Here is a 19,159-nt window from a genome sequence, read left to right on the forward strand (position 1 = left end):
TAATGACTATTTGAAATGAAGTGACTTTATGATTTAGAAAGGGCTATTTTGCTAGAATTAGGAATTTTCTCTTCATGTATGTGACCACAAACAAGTACATACATGTGTCATTGAGACAAATAGTGCTTGTTTCAGAGACACATGGATATGTCCTTTTCAAGATCTAAGATCCAAGGTTTCATTTCTGATAAAGCTCTAAGGCCTCTTCTGCAATAACTAGGAATCTCCCAATTCTGTGGTTTCTTAAATCTGGACTGAAATAAAATTTTGGATCATATATTTATATAGAGAGAAACAGTTATTTCAGCCTTACACATAAGCATCCACATTTACATATCTGTATCTAGATAAAGATATGTATGTGTGTATTATACACAAACACACTACATACGTATATACATACATACATATATATATAATACACATGAGTATATGCATCATCAACATTCAAATTCTGAATTTTCCTTAATATTAAAGAAATCCAAGAATGTTCTGCCATTGTTTTCTAGAAAATTTCTGGAACCCCTTTCCTGGACTATCCTGGCCTTTCTAGGCATGATTTTCTACTATCATTAGTGTAAGCTCAGGGAATACAAATTCATTTATTACTAGCCAAAGAAAAAACATAATTAGGAAAGTTAAAAATGTATAATTCATTCCAAAAATAAAAGAGAAATGACCTTTGGTGATTTTCTGCTTTGCATTATATGCCCTACTCTTTCCCCTCCATTAGAGTAGATAATTGGGAGTTAACCAGGCTCACATACACTCTAACAGCCTTCTCTTTCAGTATGGATAGAATCTATAATCTGAATATTAGGGCTTTTTTAAAAAATGAAATAGTCATCCAGGTATTTAATTGTTATTTACATAGAGTGAGTGATTATTTGCAAAGCTGAATGACTAAATGTATTCTAAAGGAATGGGAACAATTTCTTGTTGGTTTATAGTGCCTGGTATTTATAAAGCTACAAATCAACAGTCTCCCCCAACCTTGACCTTCCCCACACCACAAATGGGCAAAAACATGAATGTTTCTATTATTAATATCTACATCTCCTGTTGAGTAGTACTGCAGGCTCAGAAAGGCTGCTGATTCCCACCCTCTAGGTGGCTGCATTTCAATCACAGGTGACTGATCTCTATGCATGCAGTTTGTAAAGCTCTTTGGACTTTTTCTGGCTGAAGGGTGCTATCTAGACAACATAAAGCACTGTTTTATTATATCACAACACTGCAGATCACTGTACCAAGAGGAGCGATGGAGGTAACATGGACATCTACACATACACACACATACATACACACACACAGAGTAACAATTTTCTCCCTCTGCTCCATGTTCCCCTCCTAGAACTAAAGTATTGGGAGGATTCCTGGAAGAACTAGGCTCTAGAAACTGGTCGCTCCTCAGCCAATTGGCCAAAGCCCTTTAATCTGTCAGCTTCCGATGGTGCCCCACCAAGGTCCAAACCCCATCCCAGCGCACTGCGGCCCTTGACCTTTCTTTGCCTAAAGATGCTTCACTAACGGTTCAAGTTCCTGCCTGTCTCTGCCTTCCCATGCCGCCCAGTTTGCTGGCACGGAATGAGAAGGAAACATGCCTTCCACTTAAGGAGCTTGGCCAGGGAAGGAGGGAGATAAAAGGCTGAAGTTGCTACACAATTCAAAAGCAAACAGGACGGAAAACAGAACTTTTCTTTCAAGGCCAAGTAAAACATGGGTGAAGGAGAGGCTGCAATGGGTCAGCCTGCAAAAGGGGGCCAGTGATGCAACTCAGGCATCGGGCACAAAACCCACTGCAGAGAGAGGGGAGCATTGGAGAAAGGAGTACGTTTTGGCAGCTCGTGGCTTCTCCATGGCAGAGATAAGAACTTTACACATGGGGGTGGGCAGGAGGGGGTGGGGGCAGAGTACCCAGCCCTAATAAACTAATCTCAGCTAATGTAATGTTTATTGAGTTCCTTGGATAATGATACCATGCGTGTCATTATCATCATCAAAACCCAATCTCTGTTTTAAAAAGTTACAGATGATTAACACAACATCAAGTTGTTGCAAACAATTACTTAAAGCCCCTACACAGACACAGACGCACGCACGCACGCACACACACACACACACGCACACACACGGGACCAGGAGGTCCCCATATTCTGTAGAATGAGGGAGGCTGCAGCTGTAGGCCGACAGCTTTCATATCCTCATTTGAATAATGTGTCCTGAATCTGTCACTTTATTCATTCTCCTTATGCTCAGTGTACTCTACATCAACAACAAATTAAGTTGTAAATAAGAGACAATCATCACTTTTGTTTTTAAGCAGCTACTGCAGAGAGAATTTCAATGTACGCTCCTTTCGACAGGGGGGAAAAAGAGGTGCTAGAGTTTGCTTTCCTAAGCACAAATATGGGGAAACTAACAGAAACAAAAACAGAAACAGTTCACTGTGGCCAAGGGGAGGAAAAAAAAAAATTCTCTAAAGCGCATCCCTCCAGGACCAGCTGAAATTTCTTCCAAGGAGTTATTAAGACACATAAAGACAGAGGAGAAGTTTCCGGGACTAGAACGAAAATCCATGCGCTCAGTCTTTGGGTCTTAGTACACAAGGACCCTCCTTGCTTGGCACAGCTTTGGCCTGAAGGACAAGTGCATTAAATCAATTACAACACAGGTGTATTCACCAAACGACCCCACACTCATCTCCATTAACTTCCAAGTGTTCAAATTACTACCTCCTGCACAGAAATTGAAAACATTAATACTGAAAAACGTCCTTACCTTTACATCAGAGAAGTAGGTCTTCAGCATGTTGGAGCTGGGATAACGGGTATAAAAGAACATGAGCTTTGCTTTTTTCAAGTGATTGGGTGACAATCCTTCCTGCATGTAGGATGCAATCGGTTAAGGAGATAATTCCTTGAAACACAAGTACCTACCATCCCTCCCAACCCCCGTGCCAGGAGTCTGGAGGCCCAACCAGTAGCCATGGGAATTCTGGAAGATAACCGACTCTGGCCATGGAATCCATCACTAACTTGCTGTTGCTGGCTCCGAATGACCATTGCTGGTCAGAAATTGCCAAACATAATGGTGAGGATGCACGATTTAGTCGTGGGATCTTGGTGACCTCCTGGTGAGAATGGCAAAACTTCTATTCCCCCTGTTTGAGGTCCTTAGGCTCTCTATACGTTGGTTCACTTGTTGCTAAGGAGACAAATGCGCCCAACAGGTATTGCACAACTCTTATCATGAGAGCTTTTTTCTTCTTTGCGTTACAGTTCTGTTTGTTCTTCTCTTTGCTCTCTGCAGTTGGCATCCAATTATTATACTAATATAAGTGAAAATATAAAATGCATTATTTTGATCACTGTTAGGCAAGCTTCACATTTTACCTTTTCGTGCTACTATAAGGGAGCATCTTGACTCACTTTCTTCCTATCTTATTATATCTTGTTAATTGTTTCCTTTTCAATAACAGCTAAAACTGGGGAGGGGTAGTTTGGGCACTGAGAGAACAGGGAGGGGGTGTTGCTTTTGTTAAAGCGAGGATCCAAAACCAAATACAATTTGCCTCTCCTGGATTTATAGTTAACTCCTTGGAGAGTGGCACAGTGGTTGGGGCTAACAAATCAATAAGTGTGGGTTAGCAGATCAATAAATGGCCACTTACCCAAAATAAGAAGGCCTATTTATCTGGAAACATCATTACCTTTTAGATCTGTAAACAGCAGCAACTAAAACAGTTCCCAAGAGAATGTGAGGCTAACCATAACAATCCCGGCTTCCTGATTCTCCCCCAGATTCTTGGCACTCCTCAGCACACTCGGAGCGGGGATGGCTCTGGTCACATCTGTGCCGCAGCCTGGCCCTGCCATTTCCTCAGCAAATTAATGGCTTTATAATTTATCAGAAATGAAGACGCACGTGGAGAAAATCAATGTGGTCCCCCACAAGGTCAATTAAGGGTCCTTCCTAGAAGCTTCTCTAAGGATTTTCTCTTAAAAGAGAGTCTGGGAAAAAAAATAAATAAATAAGGAAAAAGAAGACAAGGAAATGTGCACGTGTGGTTGTACGCACACATGCACAAGCACACACATCCTTGGCCAGCAAGCTCCACAACCATTGCACACCGCAGGGAGCAAGGACAAATAAACCAATATTTAAGAAAGGTAAAGGTTTCTAAATGACCTCCATCAAGTACAGCGTGACCAACCTCAGGAACAGAGAGGGAAACCTGGAAGTTCCTAGAGAAGCATAATCGAATTAATACTGATAAGCTCTTGTCTATGTATTACAGGGGGCTTAACCAAATATAATGCTGAGAATTTGATCAATTAGCATTCCCTTTAGTATCATGCAGTTTGAAAAAGATCACCTTGGTCTGCGTATTGAAAAGTTAATGCCTTTTGTTTTCGCTGAAAATAAACACTAAACACTGAAGAAAGAAATTTTGATGTGAGAACTGTAAGCCAAAGCAGCTTAACTGAACTTGTGTTTTTGTTTGAGATCCTTAATGATTACAAAGACGATAATTTATGACTGACATACTTCTTGTGCCAAGGAAAGAGCTGAAAGGCCCTCCAGTAACCTCCATTAGACCGAGAGAGGGGACTAAAGGAGCCCGGCACACTTCAGGACCATCTGTCCAAATGGATAAGTGAAATAATAGTTGCAAGCTGTCTCCTATTGCCTCGTGATAAGAGTTTTAGGCAAGTCCAAACTTCAACAAACATGCTCAGATCTGGGTTCTAATCTGTTCTTTCAGACGGGCTACATTCAAACAACCTGGTACATTAATTATTAGCAGGGAAAAGTCCCAAGTCTTTTCAAATTTGGTCTCATACAAATCAAACTGCTTTGCTGCGTGCGGCTCTCAGAGATTTCTTGAGCCACCAAAACTTCCTGGAGCTTTCAATGTCTTTAAATTATGCTAAGATGTTTTCATCATTTTTATTTAAAAAAAACAAAACAAAACAAAAGAGCAAAGTATCCATCTTGTTTTGATTGGGATTTAGAGGCTTTTTACTTCGTGACAAAATCATCCTAATTTGAATTTCTCAAGTCCATTTTTATTTTTTATTTTTTGCTTTAAAACGCTTCCTGTTGGAAATACTTGGAATCGATCAGTGGCAACGGAACACAGAATGCATCTTTATTTCTTGCTCATTGTGTAATGAAGATAAAATTCCCATAAAATATATGTTTCTAATAAACTATTAAAAATAGCTAATGAAAGATTTAAAAGCCAACAGTTAGATAATCCTTTTTTTTCCCTCCTCAAAATAAATCTGAACTGACCAATTGGTTAATTTCCCTTTTAAGTGCTTGTGCTGAAAAGCAACTGTTCTTCCAAGAAAGCACTAGCTGTTTCCAGGATACTTACACACGCACAGTGACTCATGATGGAATAGATTCAGTAAACATACAGCTGTACTGAACACGAGCTAAGCTCCATTCAAGGCCAGGAAAGAAAATGAGCACAAATAAATATTAAGGAGGTAAAGGGGGGTGGGGTGAGGGGGGATGGAGCGCAAACAAGATCTGTCCCGGCAGCTCATGTGGCTTTGCCTCAATTCTCTTAGCCATAGCTTTGTGAAGACAGATGACATTCAATTCTATGTATAATGCAAAATAGACAATAACTGCTGAAACTTGAGACAGCTGCCAGGTGTAAAAAAAAAAAAAAAAAAGGGAAAAGAAAAGAAAAAGAAATAAAAGAAGAAAAGATGATAAATCCATAAATTAATGAAAGACATCTGCTGGGGAATATAAAAGATCAGAGAAGTAGGGGACTGCAGCTGAACCTAAAACGGTGTTCAAACAACCTGAGAATGTAAGTGTTGTCTGTTTACCAAGCACGGTACAACCTCACCTAAACAACAGCCGCAGGAGGAGCAGCGGAGGCAGCAAAAAGGCAAATGGGAGGATAATAGGTTGTGACGGCTGCAGGAAGAAAATTCTTTTTTTCCCCAACTGAACCCTGAATTGTGGCTAGAGATTTGATGTGCTGCAGGGCCAACCAAACAGATTGGGAGTACCAATTCTCAAACATTTTAAAATCTGAAGGATTTTAGCTTTCTCCTTAAGCCCTGATTTGCTATGTTTCTAAGAGACTCTTCCCCTTAGACACCTTAAATGGGCAGAAAAGATCTACATTCTCACCTGTCATAAAGGGATAGAGCCAGCTGTGCCTCCTAGAAGTTTTAACATAATCAATGGGCTGTGTAGTTTATGGATTTTTTTTTTCTAATGTACTTACTTCATAATCAGAGGGAGGGAGAAAAGAGAAACTCAGAGTCTTCCAGTCTTTAACAGTCATGTTTCCCTACAGATAATACACCTAACTGAACTAACTCCTGTGGCCCCAAATGACTTCCAAAATAGTAAAAAATCAACTTCTATGGATTCATTCATATTTTAGAAATTCATTTTGAATTCAGGTTTTCTGGGTGGATTTTTAGCTTCAAATCATCAAACCATTTTCCTTTTTGAACCTCAAGTATTTTTTAACATTCTCCCTAAAAGTCCAACAGGGAAAGCTGGCTGCTCAGTTTCTTCACCTGCACGTCTTAACCGCGCTTGGAACATGGCTCTTGTGCTTTACTTGGATGCATGCAAATGCTTGAGGCCCGAACAAGGCTATTTTTCTTGAGATGCAAAGAGGATGAATGACAAGGAACATCAGGAGGAAAAACAATTGGCTGGCTGTTTCTTTTGGAATTTGAATAAAACTTAATATTTGATTAAATAGATTCATTTGCAAAGACACTGAACAAATTTTTTTATATCCAAGACAGGAGCCTTTGGGGCAGGTGCACTGACATTCAGTTTACCATGCACACAGTCACTATTGCCTTTCTATCAGAAAAGATACCGAGGTAGTGCATTCCACGATACAGAACATATACGCTTAATGTGCGGGACTTGGAATGGATTTATCTGATAAGCTGGTGTCCTTGATATTTCTTATCTTGGCTCCTTTGTTCAAAGAAACAGATGATGCCTTTGGGGTGGGAAAGAATTATTCCTTAAGTATTCAATTATCCATTACAGTTTGGAAAGCCATGAACTAAAGAGAAAAACAATAATGGCAATCATGAAGATACCATTTCATCCCTTTTCTCCTCATTTCGATTGAGCTTTTCAAAGAATAACTGCATAACAGGTTCAGATATGGCCTTGTCTACCTAAACTGAAGTCTGCTCACTTGCTGTGATTCCTAGAGATTTCTTCGAACTCAATCAAAGCTTGAGAATTTTGCCTAGGCACCATCATCAAGAAAGTCAAGGGAAGAACTCATTGCCACACAAGGACCGAGACGAGAGAAAAGGAGATCCAGTCTCCCAACAAACCCTCTTATTCTCACTGCCTTCAGAACTGTATAGGCTCCAGAAAGTGGTACTCGCCTATCTTTTTCCTGTAAAAATAATATAGCAAAGAGATAAATGTTTAACAGGGAGAGGGTGAGGCTATGGAGGGGAAAAGAGAAAGAAACAGAAGCTGGAAGGACAGCCGGAAGGAAATGTAATCATTAATTGCAGGAAGACGCCAAAACTGTTTAGCGACACACAAGAAATAACTCCAGGTGTAAGCAACTAGTATTTCATAGGAACACAGGTGTTTCCAAACAACCCTGTTGAGCAGACTCTTCTACCATAAGAGAGACAAGTTATTCATTCCTTTGAAGAAGAAGCAACTAAATTCTCTTTAAAGCCTTTGATATGTATAGAAAGAAAAGGAAGTTCTTTCTATTCAAATCCTCAAAATTCCTCAGGGGATTTAGAGAGGGTGAGACAGGAGAAAAAGCAACACTTCCAGCAATCCAAAGATGGTTTTCTTAGAAGATTCAACTTATTTAAAAACCAACAACCAGAAACCAGCATCTTGAGTTAACGAGTTAAGTATGGCCTTATAAGACTGAAACCTGGCTTCAATAGTCATCCAAATGGGCATGTCCCTTTCCTCTGTGTGTGTGTGTGTGTGTGTGTGTGTGTGTGTGTGTGTGTGTGTGTGTGTGTGTGACAGAGTGAGTGAGGGGAGAGAACCCACCATCACTACAACTGGCTTCAAAATGAAGTAAGAGATCTCCGAGGAGCAATGGGGTCTCGCCCTGGACATGAGCCTGGTATGAGCCCCAGAAGATACTCTCCTGCAAAGCGAAAAAAAAAAAAAAAAATCAAAGCCTGTGTCTTTGTTCCTTGCCTTTCTCATCAACAACAGCTATATTCCAATTTGACCAATGTTTGTTGCCTGCTTATGATGTGTATGACATGGTGCCTGGCACAGCTTTGATTCAAGACTGGTGGATTCAACCTCAGATCTCTGAAAGCTAGATTTGTAAATCAGCAACCAAACCAAGACTCATCTATTTACATCTTAAGTCCTCACATCTTTCCCTCCAGATATTATCCTCTTCCTCTCTACAAAAAGAGACTCTGTGCTTAACTGCCCAAGTGGGTCTCATATGTATCACACATTCACCTTATCAGAAATCTTCACTGCTATCCTGAGTTGGCTGGAAAGATGACCTTCATATCAAGAAAAACACATTTCTACAACAGCTGGGACTTTGCCCTTACATGGCAGCCTCTGGAGTGGGCTTAGATATAAAAATGCCAATCTCTAGTCATCAAGACGATTGCTCAAAACCCTCACGTTAGCAACGGCCAACTTAATAGCTAAATTTTATATCCATCTGACAATCTTATAAAAGACACATGCTTCTACTTGCCCCCAAATGCTACTATTCTACTCCCCCAAAACATCAACAACCACACGATTTTTAAAAAATTTACTGAAAGGACCAATTTATGGAGGAAAAAAAAAATCATGAGTTAAAAATAACTAGAGTTCAGGACAGGTCTAATGAAAAAATGTAACTGGCATTTCAAAAGTCAGATTCAAAATATAAAAGAGACCTAAAAAGAGGCATTTTTAAAGTTGAATACAGCTGAGTTTTATATTTAATTGTGCTCTCTTGCTTTCCAAAATAATTTGCTTTGTGTATGTTAGGACAAAAGATTTCTGTGTATGGCTGAACAGAGGTTAATCATGCATAGAGGCAGCTGCACCAGACCCGAAGAACAGACCTTGGGTGAACGAGAGAGAGACGGATGTCGTCTGCATAAATTAGTACCTGTATATTTCCTTAAAAAAAAAATCCCCCTTAAAGAATAAGAAGAGCATCTAACTCCCCATCCACATCCATCCTTCTCCCACTGCAGCCTCCCACCAGCAAAGTGTTCCTCATAAGATTTAATCAGGCCTTCTTTAATCGGACCAGGAGCCTTCTAGATGGCTAAAGGGAGAATTCTTCTTACAGAATCTTGGGGATCTCGAAACTGACTTTACTCCACTATGAAACTATGTTAAAATCTGATGAGTGCAATATTACACTGAGATTTCCCCCTCTCCTATCCTCTAAAAATACTCTTGGGGGAGAAAAAGAATAAGAAGAAACAGCAGAAAAAACACTGCTGCAAAAGCTCAGATGAAACAGGAGGGCTTGGGGGCAATCAGCAACTTGTCAAAGTTGCAGGGATGTTGGTTTCCTGTAAAGCTTTTGTGCAACCAGAAGCGCCAGGCACGTGTTGAAAAAAGACTATGACTCCGAATAAGAGGGCAGACTGGAGAAGACAGGAATCTACATGACTCTAAAACCTTGGGTAAACCTGACCTTGGGGGAAGACTTGTTGGTTTCGGTTTGTTTTCTCCTTGGGGTGGGGTGGGGGTGGGGTGCAAATGAAAGGATATTGCACTTCCCGAATACGGTGAGATCTCAGACATGTCTTGAAGATCGCCACACTCGGATTTGATGAGAGACAAGGAGAGCCCTTCCGCGGTGCTGGGTGGGTGTGCTGGTGAACAGGGGTGGTGGCTCAGGTGGTGGGACGACATCTTGGTCCTCAGACTCGTGGTCTCCCTAGTTAAGTCTAAGGATTCAGGAGAGGCTCGGTCTTTCCCCGAGAAGGAGCCGGTGGGAGCACCTATTGGACTCTGAAACGGGTAGGCCATCAAGGGGAGTGGGAAGGGGTGGCGGAAGGTGGACGTGGTGAAGCCCGCGGTGGCCGACAGGGGCGACTGGTGCAGGGGCTGGTGGTGGCCGCCGGCGGGGGGGCCGGAGGCAGACTGGTCCGAGGAGTTTTTGCGGACCACCAGGGGCAGGGCTTCCGTCTGGTCCGTGGAACCCGGCATCTGCACGTTGCCGAAGGTGTCCAGGGGATTCGGAATGATGACATCGCCAAAGCACTGCAGGCGCTGGTTGGCGGTGTGGAAGTTGTGGTTCTCCCCGTTGACTGCAAACCTGGCCTGGGGGATCTGCAGCGGTGGGAAGACCTGAGGAACTTGGCGGGAGGGTTTGGCCGAGAAGACTTTGACCACCGTGTCCACCACCTGCGACATGGCAGTGTTCAGTTCCTGTTTCAAGGTCTCGGCCAAGTGTTTGCCTTCAGGCTGCAGGGAGTTGGGCCCGGGGTCTCGGTCTTTGTGGCTGCCTTCTCGCTTGGGCTTGTTTTCGGCCATTTCCTGCTCCCGTATCAGGGCCCGGGCTCGGTCGATGAACTGCCCCGGGTCCAGCTCGCACATCTCATTGTCTGACCTCCCCACCGAGTCCTGGGCCCTGGCCTCCAGGATCTCGGAGCGCATGCTGTCTTCAGACAGGTTACCATCTTCATCATTTTCAGAATCGGTGCTGTCATAGATTTGGTAGAACTTTTCCTGCAGCTGGCGCAGCTGTTTCTGCATGTCCTCCAGCTGCTGCTTCAGCTGTCGGCGCTCCTCTCGCTTCTGTTCTTTGCGGGCTGAAACCAGCTGCTGGAAACTCTGCTGCTGCTGCTGGGGCAGCTTCTGCTTGCGTTTGTTTTCTCGGTAACTTTCTCGGGGACTCACAGACTGCGGGGCCATCTCTCTTTCATTTTCATTGCCCCGTAATGCCACACTGGGGGAATGGCTCATACCCCGGATTATATTCTCAACCCGGGCGCGCTTTGCTCTCAGGTGCTCATCACATAAGCGATCCATATCAAACTGGCTCATAGTAGGCCTGCCAAAAGGGGAAAGACACTCTGGGGGGCTGTCTCTTGAAGAGTTGCTGCATATATCCTCCTGATGTACTTCGGAGCCTGTACTAGAGAGACCGCTGGCTTGGAAACTGGGCTCCGTGCCACCATTTTTGTTCATGTTATTTTTCAACAGCTGGGAAATTATGGTTGCTCCTGGAAAAGGCATCATGGCATCTTCATACGAGTTCGCCCTCTTCAGCAGCTTGCGGAGTACGTTTGACTTCTCCCCATCTGCATGCTGCACCACTGAATACTCAACATCCTGCTCGGAACCTTGGGGATTCATGGCACTAAAAAACGTGGCTCTTGCCTTAGCGAAAAATGCAGATGCTGTCCCTACCGTCCTTTTCACTCCAATGTCAACTCTTCTCCTCTTGGTTTGCCGGCTTAAGAGGGCTGTGCTGTCATGGTCAGGCATCACTGGACAGTTATTGTGCCATCTTCAAAAGCTCGTCAGCTGGGCACAGCTCAAGAATCCCGGGACCCTGGCCAACAGAACAAAAGGACTGATGAATCATTTTCTTTAAATTTCTCCAAATTTCCTGACCTCAATCCTGAATCAAATGCAAAATGCATAGGCTCTGGGATTTATGGCACATTACAATTATTGCAATTTATTATGCACTCTGCTTGAAATGAAACATTTTTAAATATTTCTGCTCCACTGGTTTAAGATGGATTAAGATTAAAAAAAAAAAAAAAAGCAAAAACTGCTTAAGCACCAGTAATATGATTCTCTTTCACAAATGCCTAAAATGATACTGTTTATCTTCAGAAGAAACAGTAGATTATAAGAACACAGCCTCTGACAACCAATTGATTAAATTTTGGGCACTGAGATTCATATTACAAAAGCAGATAAAAGTGGTCCATACTTAAGAAATAAGGTTAAATTTTGAGGATGCATGAAATCTGAATGAAAAATTCCATTTCTGCAATAGAATTATTGTGGCTTTAATGCTATTAAGGGGAAACGAGTCTAAAAAATGCAAATATTTCACATACATCCTTTATTACTGAATTTTAAAATATTTTTGTCATATGTGAAATGGGGAAGAGAACACTCCCATCAGCATCTTTCCAACACAAATGGTCAATTTAACATGGAAATAAATGCACAAATATTCATTTTACAAGTCTGCTTATTTAGCACAGATATGCGCTTTATTTTAAATACTAAAAATCACATCTGAAGATGGTATCTGTTGCTGGATTTTAATGTAACTATGAGAATATTTATAAATTTTCATCTTGTCTTTTTGATGACTTAAATTTTAAAGTTGGACTCAGTGCAAAAGAAGGACATTATCACATTTTAGAAATCCATATGTGGAACAATAAATTGAGTTAGGCAAGGATAAATACATCATCAGTACTAGTTGTTGTTTTTTTTCCCTATAATCTGCCAAAACAATACTTCAAATTCCTGAAGAAACTCTTTAACATACACCATTTATGAATCTTATTTCTTATGCCACATTAAAACATTAAAAAAAAAGACAGAAAAAAAAAAAGACTGAAAGGAGATACATAAAGAAGAAGGAAGATAACATCAATTAACTATGTGAGAAAGGGAAATACTGTCTCTGCATATGAACTTCCATTGTTTCTTGGGAACACAATATAAAAAGAGAATGTCCTTCCTTGCATTTTACAAAAGGCACTTGACATATTTTGTGGTGTTAACCAGTGATGGCTAACCCCAAATTCTGTCTAAACGTAAAGATGTCACATCTCCTTGCTTACAATGGACGTTTTAAGAAGAAAATGAAAAAAAAATTTTTTTCACACGGGGTTTATCTAATATTAAACTTCACGTTTGCTTAACAGAGCACATCTTCACAATAACAGGGTCTATTGCCAAAGGCAGCGTGCAGAGTGTTTGGAAGAGCTCCCATCTCTTTCGGTTCACCTGTAAAAACATCTACGTGCTCACTAGGCTGCATCTGTGGCTAGTTTTAAAGAATGACTATCCATGCAAATAGGCATAATTTCAGCATGAAATAACCTGTAAAAATCAAGAAAAAGCTTAGTGCTTAGATGGCAGTGTGTATTTTTTTTTAAGTGACAAAGATGTCATCTGCAACCCTTGTTCCCAGTTTTCCTACGAAGATGCAACCTTTAAATAAAACCTGGTTCAGAGTGTCAAGAAAGCAACATGATGCTTGTTTATATGTTTTTTGGATGCTTGAGGGTAAAATAGTTTTTGTGTGCCTCAGGATGAAATTTCCTGAACTTGGAATGGAATCAGATCTTGATAACTTCAGCATTAGAGTTTAAAATTGAATTCAAGATGATTGTGACCCCTCACACATTAATAAATGAAATTGGCTTCAGGAATACAAGAATCCAATGGCAAATAGTTCACTAACATGTTAGATCTGATAAATCAGGTACAGCTATCAAGTGAGAGAAAAAAGGGGGGAAACTGAGACAAACAAAAAAAAAGATGAATTATTTGAAAGCTCAGAAAGACTCACATATTGAGGGGGGCGTTTTTGCAAGGAGGACTCTGTGTGTATATATCAGCTTTTCAAAAAGAGAGTTCATTGCCATTCTTGTAAAAATTTTACCTCTTGTCTTTTTGTGTATAAATCATTTTCTCCTTAATAGCACCTGAAAAGCACATAGGTTTCCAATCAAAATGTTGAATAAACTTTCTGCAGTATTTGCTTCCCTTGTTCCTCCTAACATCCTATCTGGATTTTCCTCCTACCCATCCTTGTTATAGGAAAAGCATCTCTGCAAGAGAGGCTCAGACACGACACGCTGGTGTAAGAGATGAACACAAGGTCACCCACAGCCATCCTTCCTTTCCCAGCTGCCTCTACCTCTGCGTCAACTGCACTTCCTCTCCTCTAGCCTAGGTATCAACAGCTGCATCCCCACCTCACGCGTGAGCCAAGAGGAGGGCTGTGCTCTTTCTAAGGTGGAAAGAAATGATACGCTCATCTTCAGTGGCGAATGCGTGTTAATTAAACATGATAGTTGGGTGTTATAAGAAGAAAATATCCTGTAGCTTCTTTAAAATTCCCCAAACGAAACTGATTTTTGCAGTTCTCTTTCAACTGGTCAGCATTCTTAGATCAAATAATAATTTGTTTCTGTTTAGGGCTAAGGGAAATTATATACTTTTAGGTCTCATTGTAAAATGTGCAGCTGAGACATAATAATCAGGACAAAACAAATGGGAAAACTAGGAAAAATGATATAATCCAGCAAGACAAGGCATTATATTAATAGGCGTAAATAAATAAATCTCTTCATATAGCTTTGAGCTGAATTCAAAAATGAAGGTATAGGAGTCATACACACTGGAATTATAACCCATGGAGGCTATAGGAGAGATTAAATAAAATAACTGGTTGACTACTTTATCAGCATCATATTTCATAAACAGTATATATGAATATTTTACCACACAAGAAAATGCCTTGTTAAATGACTATAATACAAATTAAATCACCCGAAAATGCTTTCAAAAATGCTTCCATGACTTCCCAGTTCAGAATTTAGAGAATGCTATGGAATGAATTTATCAGTGATGTCAACCTGCCCATTAAAGATTTTTTTAAAAATTCCTTTATTTCTTAATATGTGTATTAAGCCATATGTTTCAACTACAATTATTATTGATTTTTATTATATTTAATTTTAATCTTGAGTTTAACCTGGCAATGGGAAATCTGATCAGCACTGGTGAACATCAATATCAGCAAGTATGCAGAAAAATACTGATACAGAATTTGAACCCAAATGCATTATCGATCGATACACATATTCTATTCCTTTAATTAATATGAAAATCTACATAGAATATTTTATTATTAAATATTGGGTCATACCACTTGGCATCTAACTACACAAATGCTTTAATAATTTCTATACGAGGAGTATCTAACATTAGCAGATTCTTCCCAGAGAAAAGATAGGAACAAACATCCAAGTATAATCAAGTCAGATTTTAAGGACTCCACAACATTCTTCATTAAAATCTGAATTATCTGAAGGATGACAGATAACTTTACAAAGAGAATCCTAAGGAAGCTGATGATAATGTCAGTAGAAAAGAATTTTCAGGGGAGGATTTCAAAGGAACACTGCAGTGTGAAGTAGAAAGTGGTGAAGTGCTCTGCTCTAAGTTTGTGTGTGGATGAGGCCCTTCGCCGTTCACCTGAATCTACCAAACACTGTTAACAGGCTATACCCCTATACAAAATTAAAAGTTTAAAGTTTTGGGGGAAAAAGTTATTTGGGGAAGGGGGTGCAACGTTTATGACTCTATCTGGAGTCCAGATTCTGGACAAAGATGTGTTCACTATGGTTTTTATTCAAATAGTTCAGGTAAATCTTTCATGAGATGGGGAAGAAGGTATGGTTGGCGTGGTTTCCTGCTTGGATTATATAGATTATCAGTCTTGACTGATAAAATGATTTGAAGAAATTGCTCAAGCCTATGCTTTTACTTCTTTTAGAAAACCACCTTTAAGTGGGCCTCTGATCTACTTGGGTCAAGTCTCTTATGAAATTTCAAGTGGAATAACACCAACAAAGAACACTGTGAATCCATCTGGAAATCAGTAATTCAAGGGGGAAAATCAGATGACTAGATTTAGGGACTCCGCTGCCCCCCGGCCGCCCCCGCCCCTGCCCAGGCCCCTTACCAAGCTGTCCCCTTCACTGTATTTAAGAGTTCATTTCTGCTAATTAGCAACTTTCTCCTTGGAGATGTTCCTGCTATAAGGTTAAGAAAGCCTTTGGTGTTTACTATGAATAATCCACTTGATATTAGTTAATACTTAAATTAATTAAGATTGTATTGTCAAAAGCTTTTAACAGATTCTAAATTTTCCTATCATAGAGTTCTCAAATCAGAACCATTTCATTTAAAATTTCTCCATCCTATCAAAAATTCCATACATTTTTCACCTGCAAGATGAAAACAGCAATTTTCTGGAACATACCTAAAATATTCATTTCTACTTATTTAAAAAGGAATAATTCACCAGATTAGTAAACAAAAGGGAGTGAGAAATAACTTTAAGAAGAAACAATTTTTTCCTTTCCGAAGAGAACTGAAATACTCTGTCCTTTGAAGCTCTAGAATACACCAGGCAATAGGTTTTAGAAATTTCTTATGTATATGTCTTTTACAATATATATGGATACTTAATTAGAATCCAATCATAACATATCAGGCACAATCCATCTTTCTATTATTAAATTACTAACATTTTATAAGCTTTTAATAATATTGAACCTTACCATTCCTTATCTTAACAGTGGCAAATGCAAACAATACCTATAAGAAATTCATGAAAAAAGGCCTATTTCACTTTGAATTAATAAAGAGCATGCCTGGCAGCTAGGTTATGTTTTAAGATTGTAAGTGCTATTTACAGAAGAAAGATGTTAGGGAATGAATAAAGTGAGAACAAAGATGCATGCTACGTATGCATCACAGTTTTCCCACAAGGTGGTGATTAAACTAAATAGAATTCTGCATAATGGACACATAAAAATATCAATACATGTCCAGCACAGAAAATACTTAACAAAAATAAAGCAAATGAACATATCCATAGATGACATATTAATTATGAAAGAACTGCAAAAGCATCCAAGAAAAGTATTAGGAGGAACTTGGATGTTTAAGGTGAAAGAATAAATGACATACACTCTCTCATTTTCATGAAACAATGATCATCCACCAACCAACCAAACCAACCAGCGAAAACCATTCACCAGCTAATCTAATTCTATGCAACTCAAGAAGCAGCCTGTTTGGAAGATAATAAATAAATAAATAAAAGATCAGATGTTGAGAATCCAGATATAGTGCCTACACTGAATTTTCAATAGCCTCCTTCACACACGAAGCCACAGTCCTTACCTTCATCTGTTTTACCATTGCAGAAACAGGTCCACGGTGTAGCACGTGGACAGGTTAACCAAATTACTCCCCTTTTTCTTCATCACCACCCACAGCCCATTTAATTTTGAAAATGCTCAGAAGTTCTTGCAAGAAACTCTTCAGAGAGCGGACTGCCTGCGTCTTGCATCAAACAGAAAAGCACAGTTACCTCTCACATACTTGAGATGTTCCTTCTCCATCAAAGTACTAACTAGGACATCTGGCACATGTCTGGTACAATGACAGGCTCATTCTACTTTATGAGAGTATTTAACATACGACTTGAAAGAGTTTATGCACATACCTATTCTTTCTGGGCAGGGAGAAAGCACGCTAAAAAGATAAGCATTAACAACAGTAACACTTTCAAACTGACTTTGGTATTCTTGGCAGTTACACATACTACCCATGGATGTCCAAATCACACACACACACACACACACATACACACACACACAAGAAAGCTCTCATCACTCCCCCGCAACACCCCCACAGACCTGGGAGACAGGCGTAAACCAGAGGGAAGCAAAGAGAAAGTCAATGTCCCTCCACCTGCTGCCTGAAGTGGGGGGTAATTTCAGCTGCCTGGCAGACAGGAGCCTGAGACACAGCCTCCCTAGCAGCCTGCCAACATCCTTAAGAAAAATAAACAAACACATACCAACTTGTCTCCCACCCCCAACCAAAGGACTCACATGGCAGGGCTCAAAACAACAACAGCCTAGTTCCCATTAGCCCGGACAATCCTATTAACCAGAGCAACCATAAATTCATAAACCTCTACAACCCTGGAGCATGGCACCGTGGTCTGGAACGGTACAGACACATACAGACACAGAGGAAATTTGCACCTGTCTTTCTTGACACAGCACACCTGTCAGGCCCTGCCCATGCACAGCCCTCGGGCTAATAGACCTCTGCCTACGTAGTCTAGGAAAGTACTTTTTTTTTTTTCCTTTTGGTAAGGGAGGTTATAGATGGGAGAGAGAGTGGGGTGGGGAGAGAGGAAGAGAAGAGACTTCTAGCCTTGACTTTGAGAGAAGGCCACCCTGTGCTTGCACTGTTTTCATAAGCTCAAGGAGACAACCAGACCTTCTTGGAAAAATAAAAACAAGCAGGTGAGTTCTCAGCCTTCCCCCAGGCGGAGTGGGTTCTGGATTGCCAAGAACAGCAGTTTCACACTCCAACCTGCCTCCTTGGGCTATTTAAGACTGTCGATCAACCCCTCCTCCCAGTTGTTCTTCTCAGCCTGCCAGGAGAACTCTCTACTTCCAAAAAAAAAAAAAAAAAAAAAAAAAGCTGAAAAAGTGGCGGGAGACCTGTGAGTCTCCCTCCAAAACTACTCCCTCTTTAACTTCCCTCCCGCGCCCCCCACCCCCTGCCCCTCCAATCCACACTCCACCTACGTTGAGTTTTAGCCGGAGGGGTAAGTGGCGGGCACACCCGAAGAACCAACAACTTGCCAAACTGGGGGCTTTGGGGAATGTCTCCCCAACTCCCAGCTTGCCCTGATCGCCCCCTCTCTTCTTGTCTGTTCAGGCAAGATAGCCGCTCTTCCCGCGCCGCTCCCCCCTCCTCCGGACTTTTCTTCCCAGTAGCAATCACGCTCACCTCTCCATTCCTCCCTCTCCAGTCCTCCGAAGTGGGGCAAAATTGTAGGTACCACCCAGACGAACCAAGATCAGATGGTAGCAGCCCAACCGAACCGGCCGCCGGCGTTGACTGCGAGCAGATCCGTTGGACAAGAACATCCCCTACCCCCACCCGGACCGCGATCCTTCCATCCTCCCGCGGCGCTCGCGCCCCAGCTCCCCCTCCTACCACGGGACCCCCCCCCCGCCCCCCGCAACCCGAGGCATCCAGTGCCACCTTACCCTACTGAACTTGACTTAGCCCTGGGTCCTGGGAGCTCAGGAGAGGGGCGCCGCGCTCGTGGCCCGGGACCATCTCTCCACTGCTCCAACCCCGATCTCAACATTTCGGCTTCGACAGCGTTTTGAGAGGCAAGTAGCCGAGCGCCCCCCCCCACCCCCTCCTCCTCCTCCCTCTCCCTTCCTCCCTACTCCCTGGCCCTCTGCTGGGGTTAAAAAGGAGAAGTGAAAGGTATGCAAATGACAAGCAAATTGGAAGAGCCTGGAAGAAAGGCAGCTATAATAAACAAGACAAAGAGAGAGGACGTGGG

At 41.4% G+C, this 19,159-nt stretch overlaps 1 protein-coding gene across 5 annotated transcripts in view; it reads right to left on the reverse strand.

Annotated features, from left to right (window-relative positions):
• Positions 1 to 19,159, reverse strand: part of PROX1 (prospero homeobox 1) — a 55,775-nt gene that overhangs the window by 35,455 nt on the left and 1,161 nt on the right. For 3 of the 5 annotated variants that reach the window (XM_013970386.2, XM_018060737.1, XM_013970387.2), the window contains exons 2-3: positions 9,757 to 11,548; positions 2,782 to 2,889 (exon numbers count right to left, since the gene is read on the reverse strand). In XM_013970386.2, the coding sequence (XP_013825840.1) occupies positions 2,782 to 2,889; positions 9,757 to 11,481 (1,833 nt within the window). In that variant the 5' untranslated portion in view covers positions 11,482 to 11,548. Of the gene's footprint in view, positions 1 to 2,781; positions 2,890 to 9,756; positions 11,549 to 13,543; positions 13,799 to 18,588; positions 18,724 to 19,159 lie in introns of those variants that run through there. The other 2 variants (XM_013970389.2, XM_018060736.1) reach the window with 2 other exon arrangements.

Source organism: Capra hircus, chromosome 16, assembly GCF_001704415.2.
Source record: "Capra hircus breed San Clemente chromosome 16, ASM170441v1, whole genome shotgun sequence".
NCBI lineage: Eukaryota > Metazoa > Chordata > Mammalia > Artiodactyla > Bovidae > Capra > Capra hircus.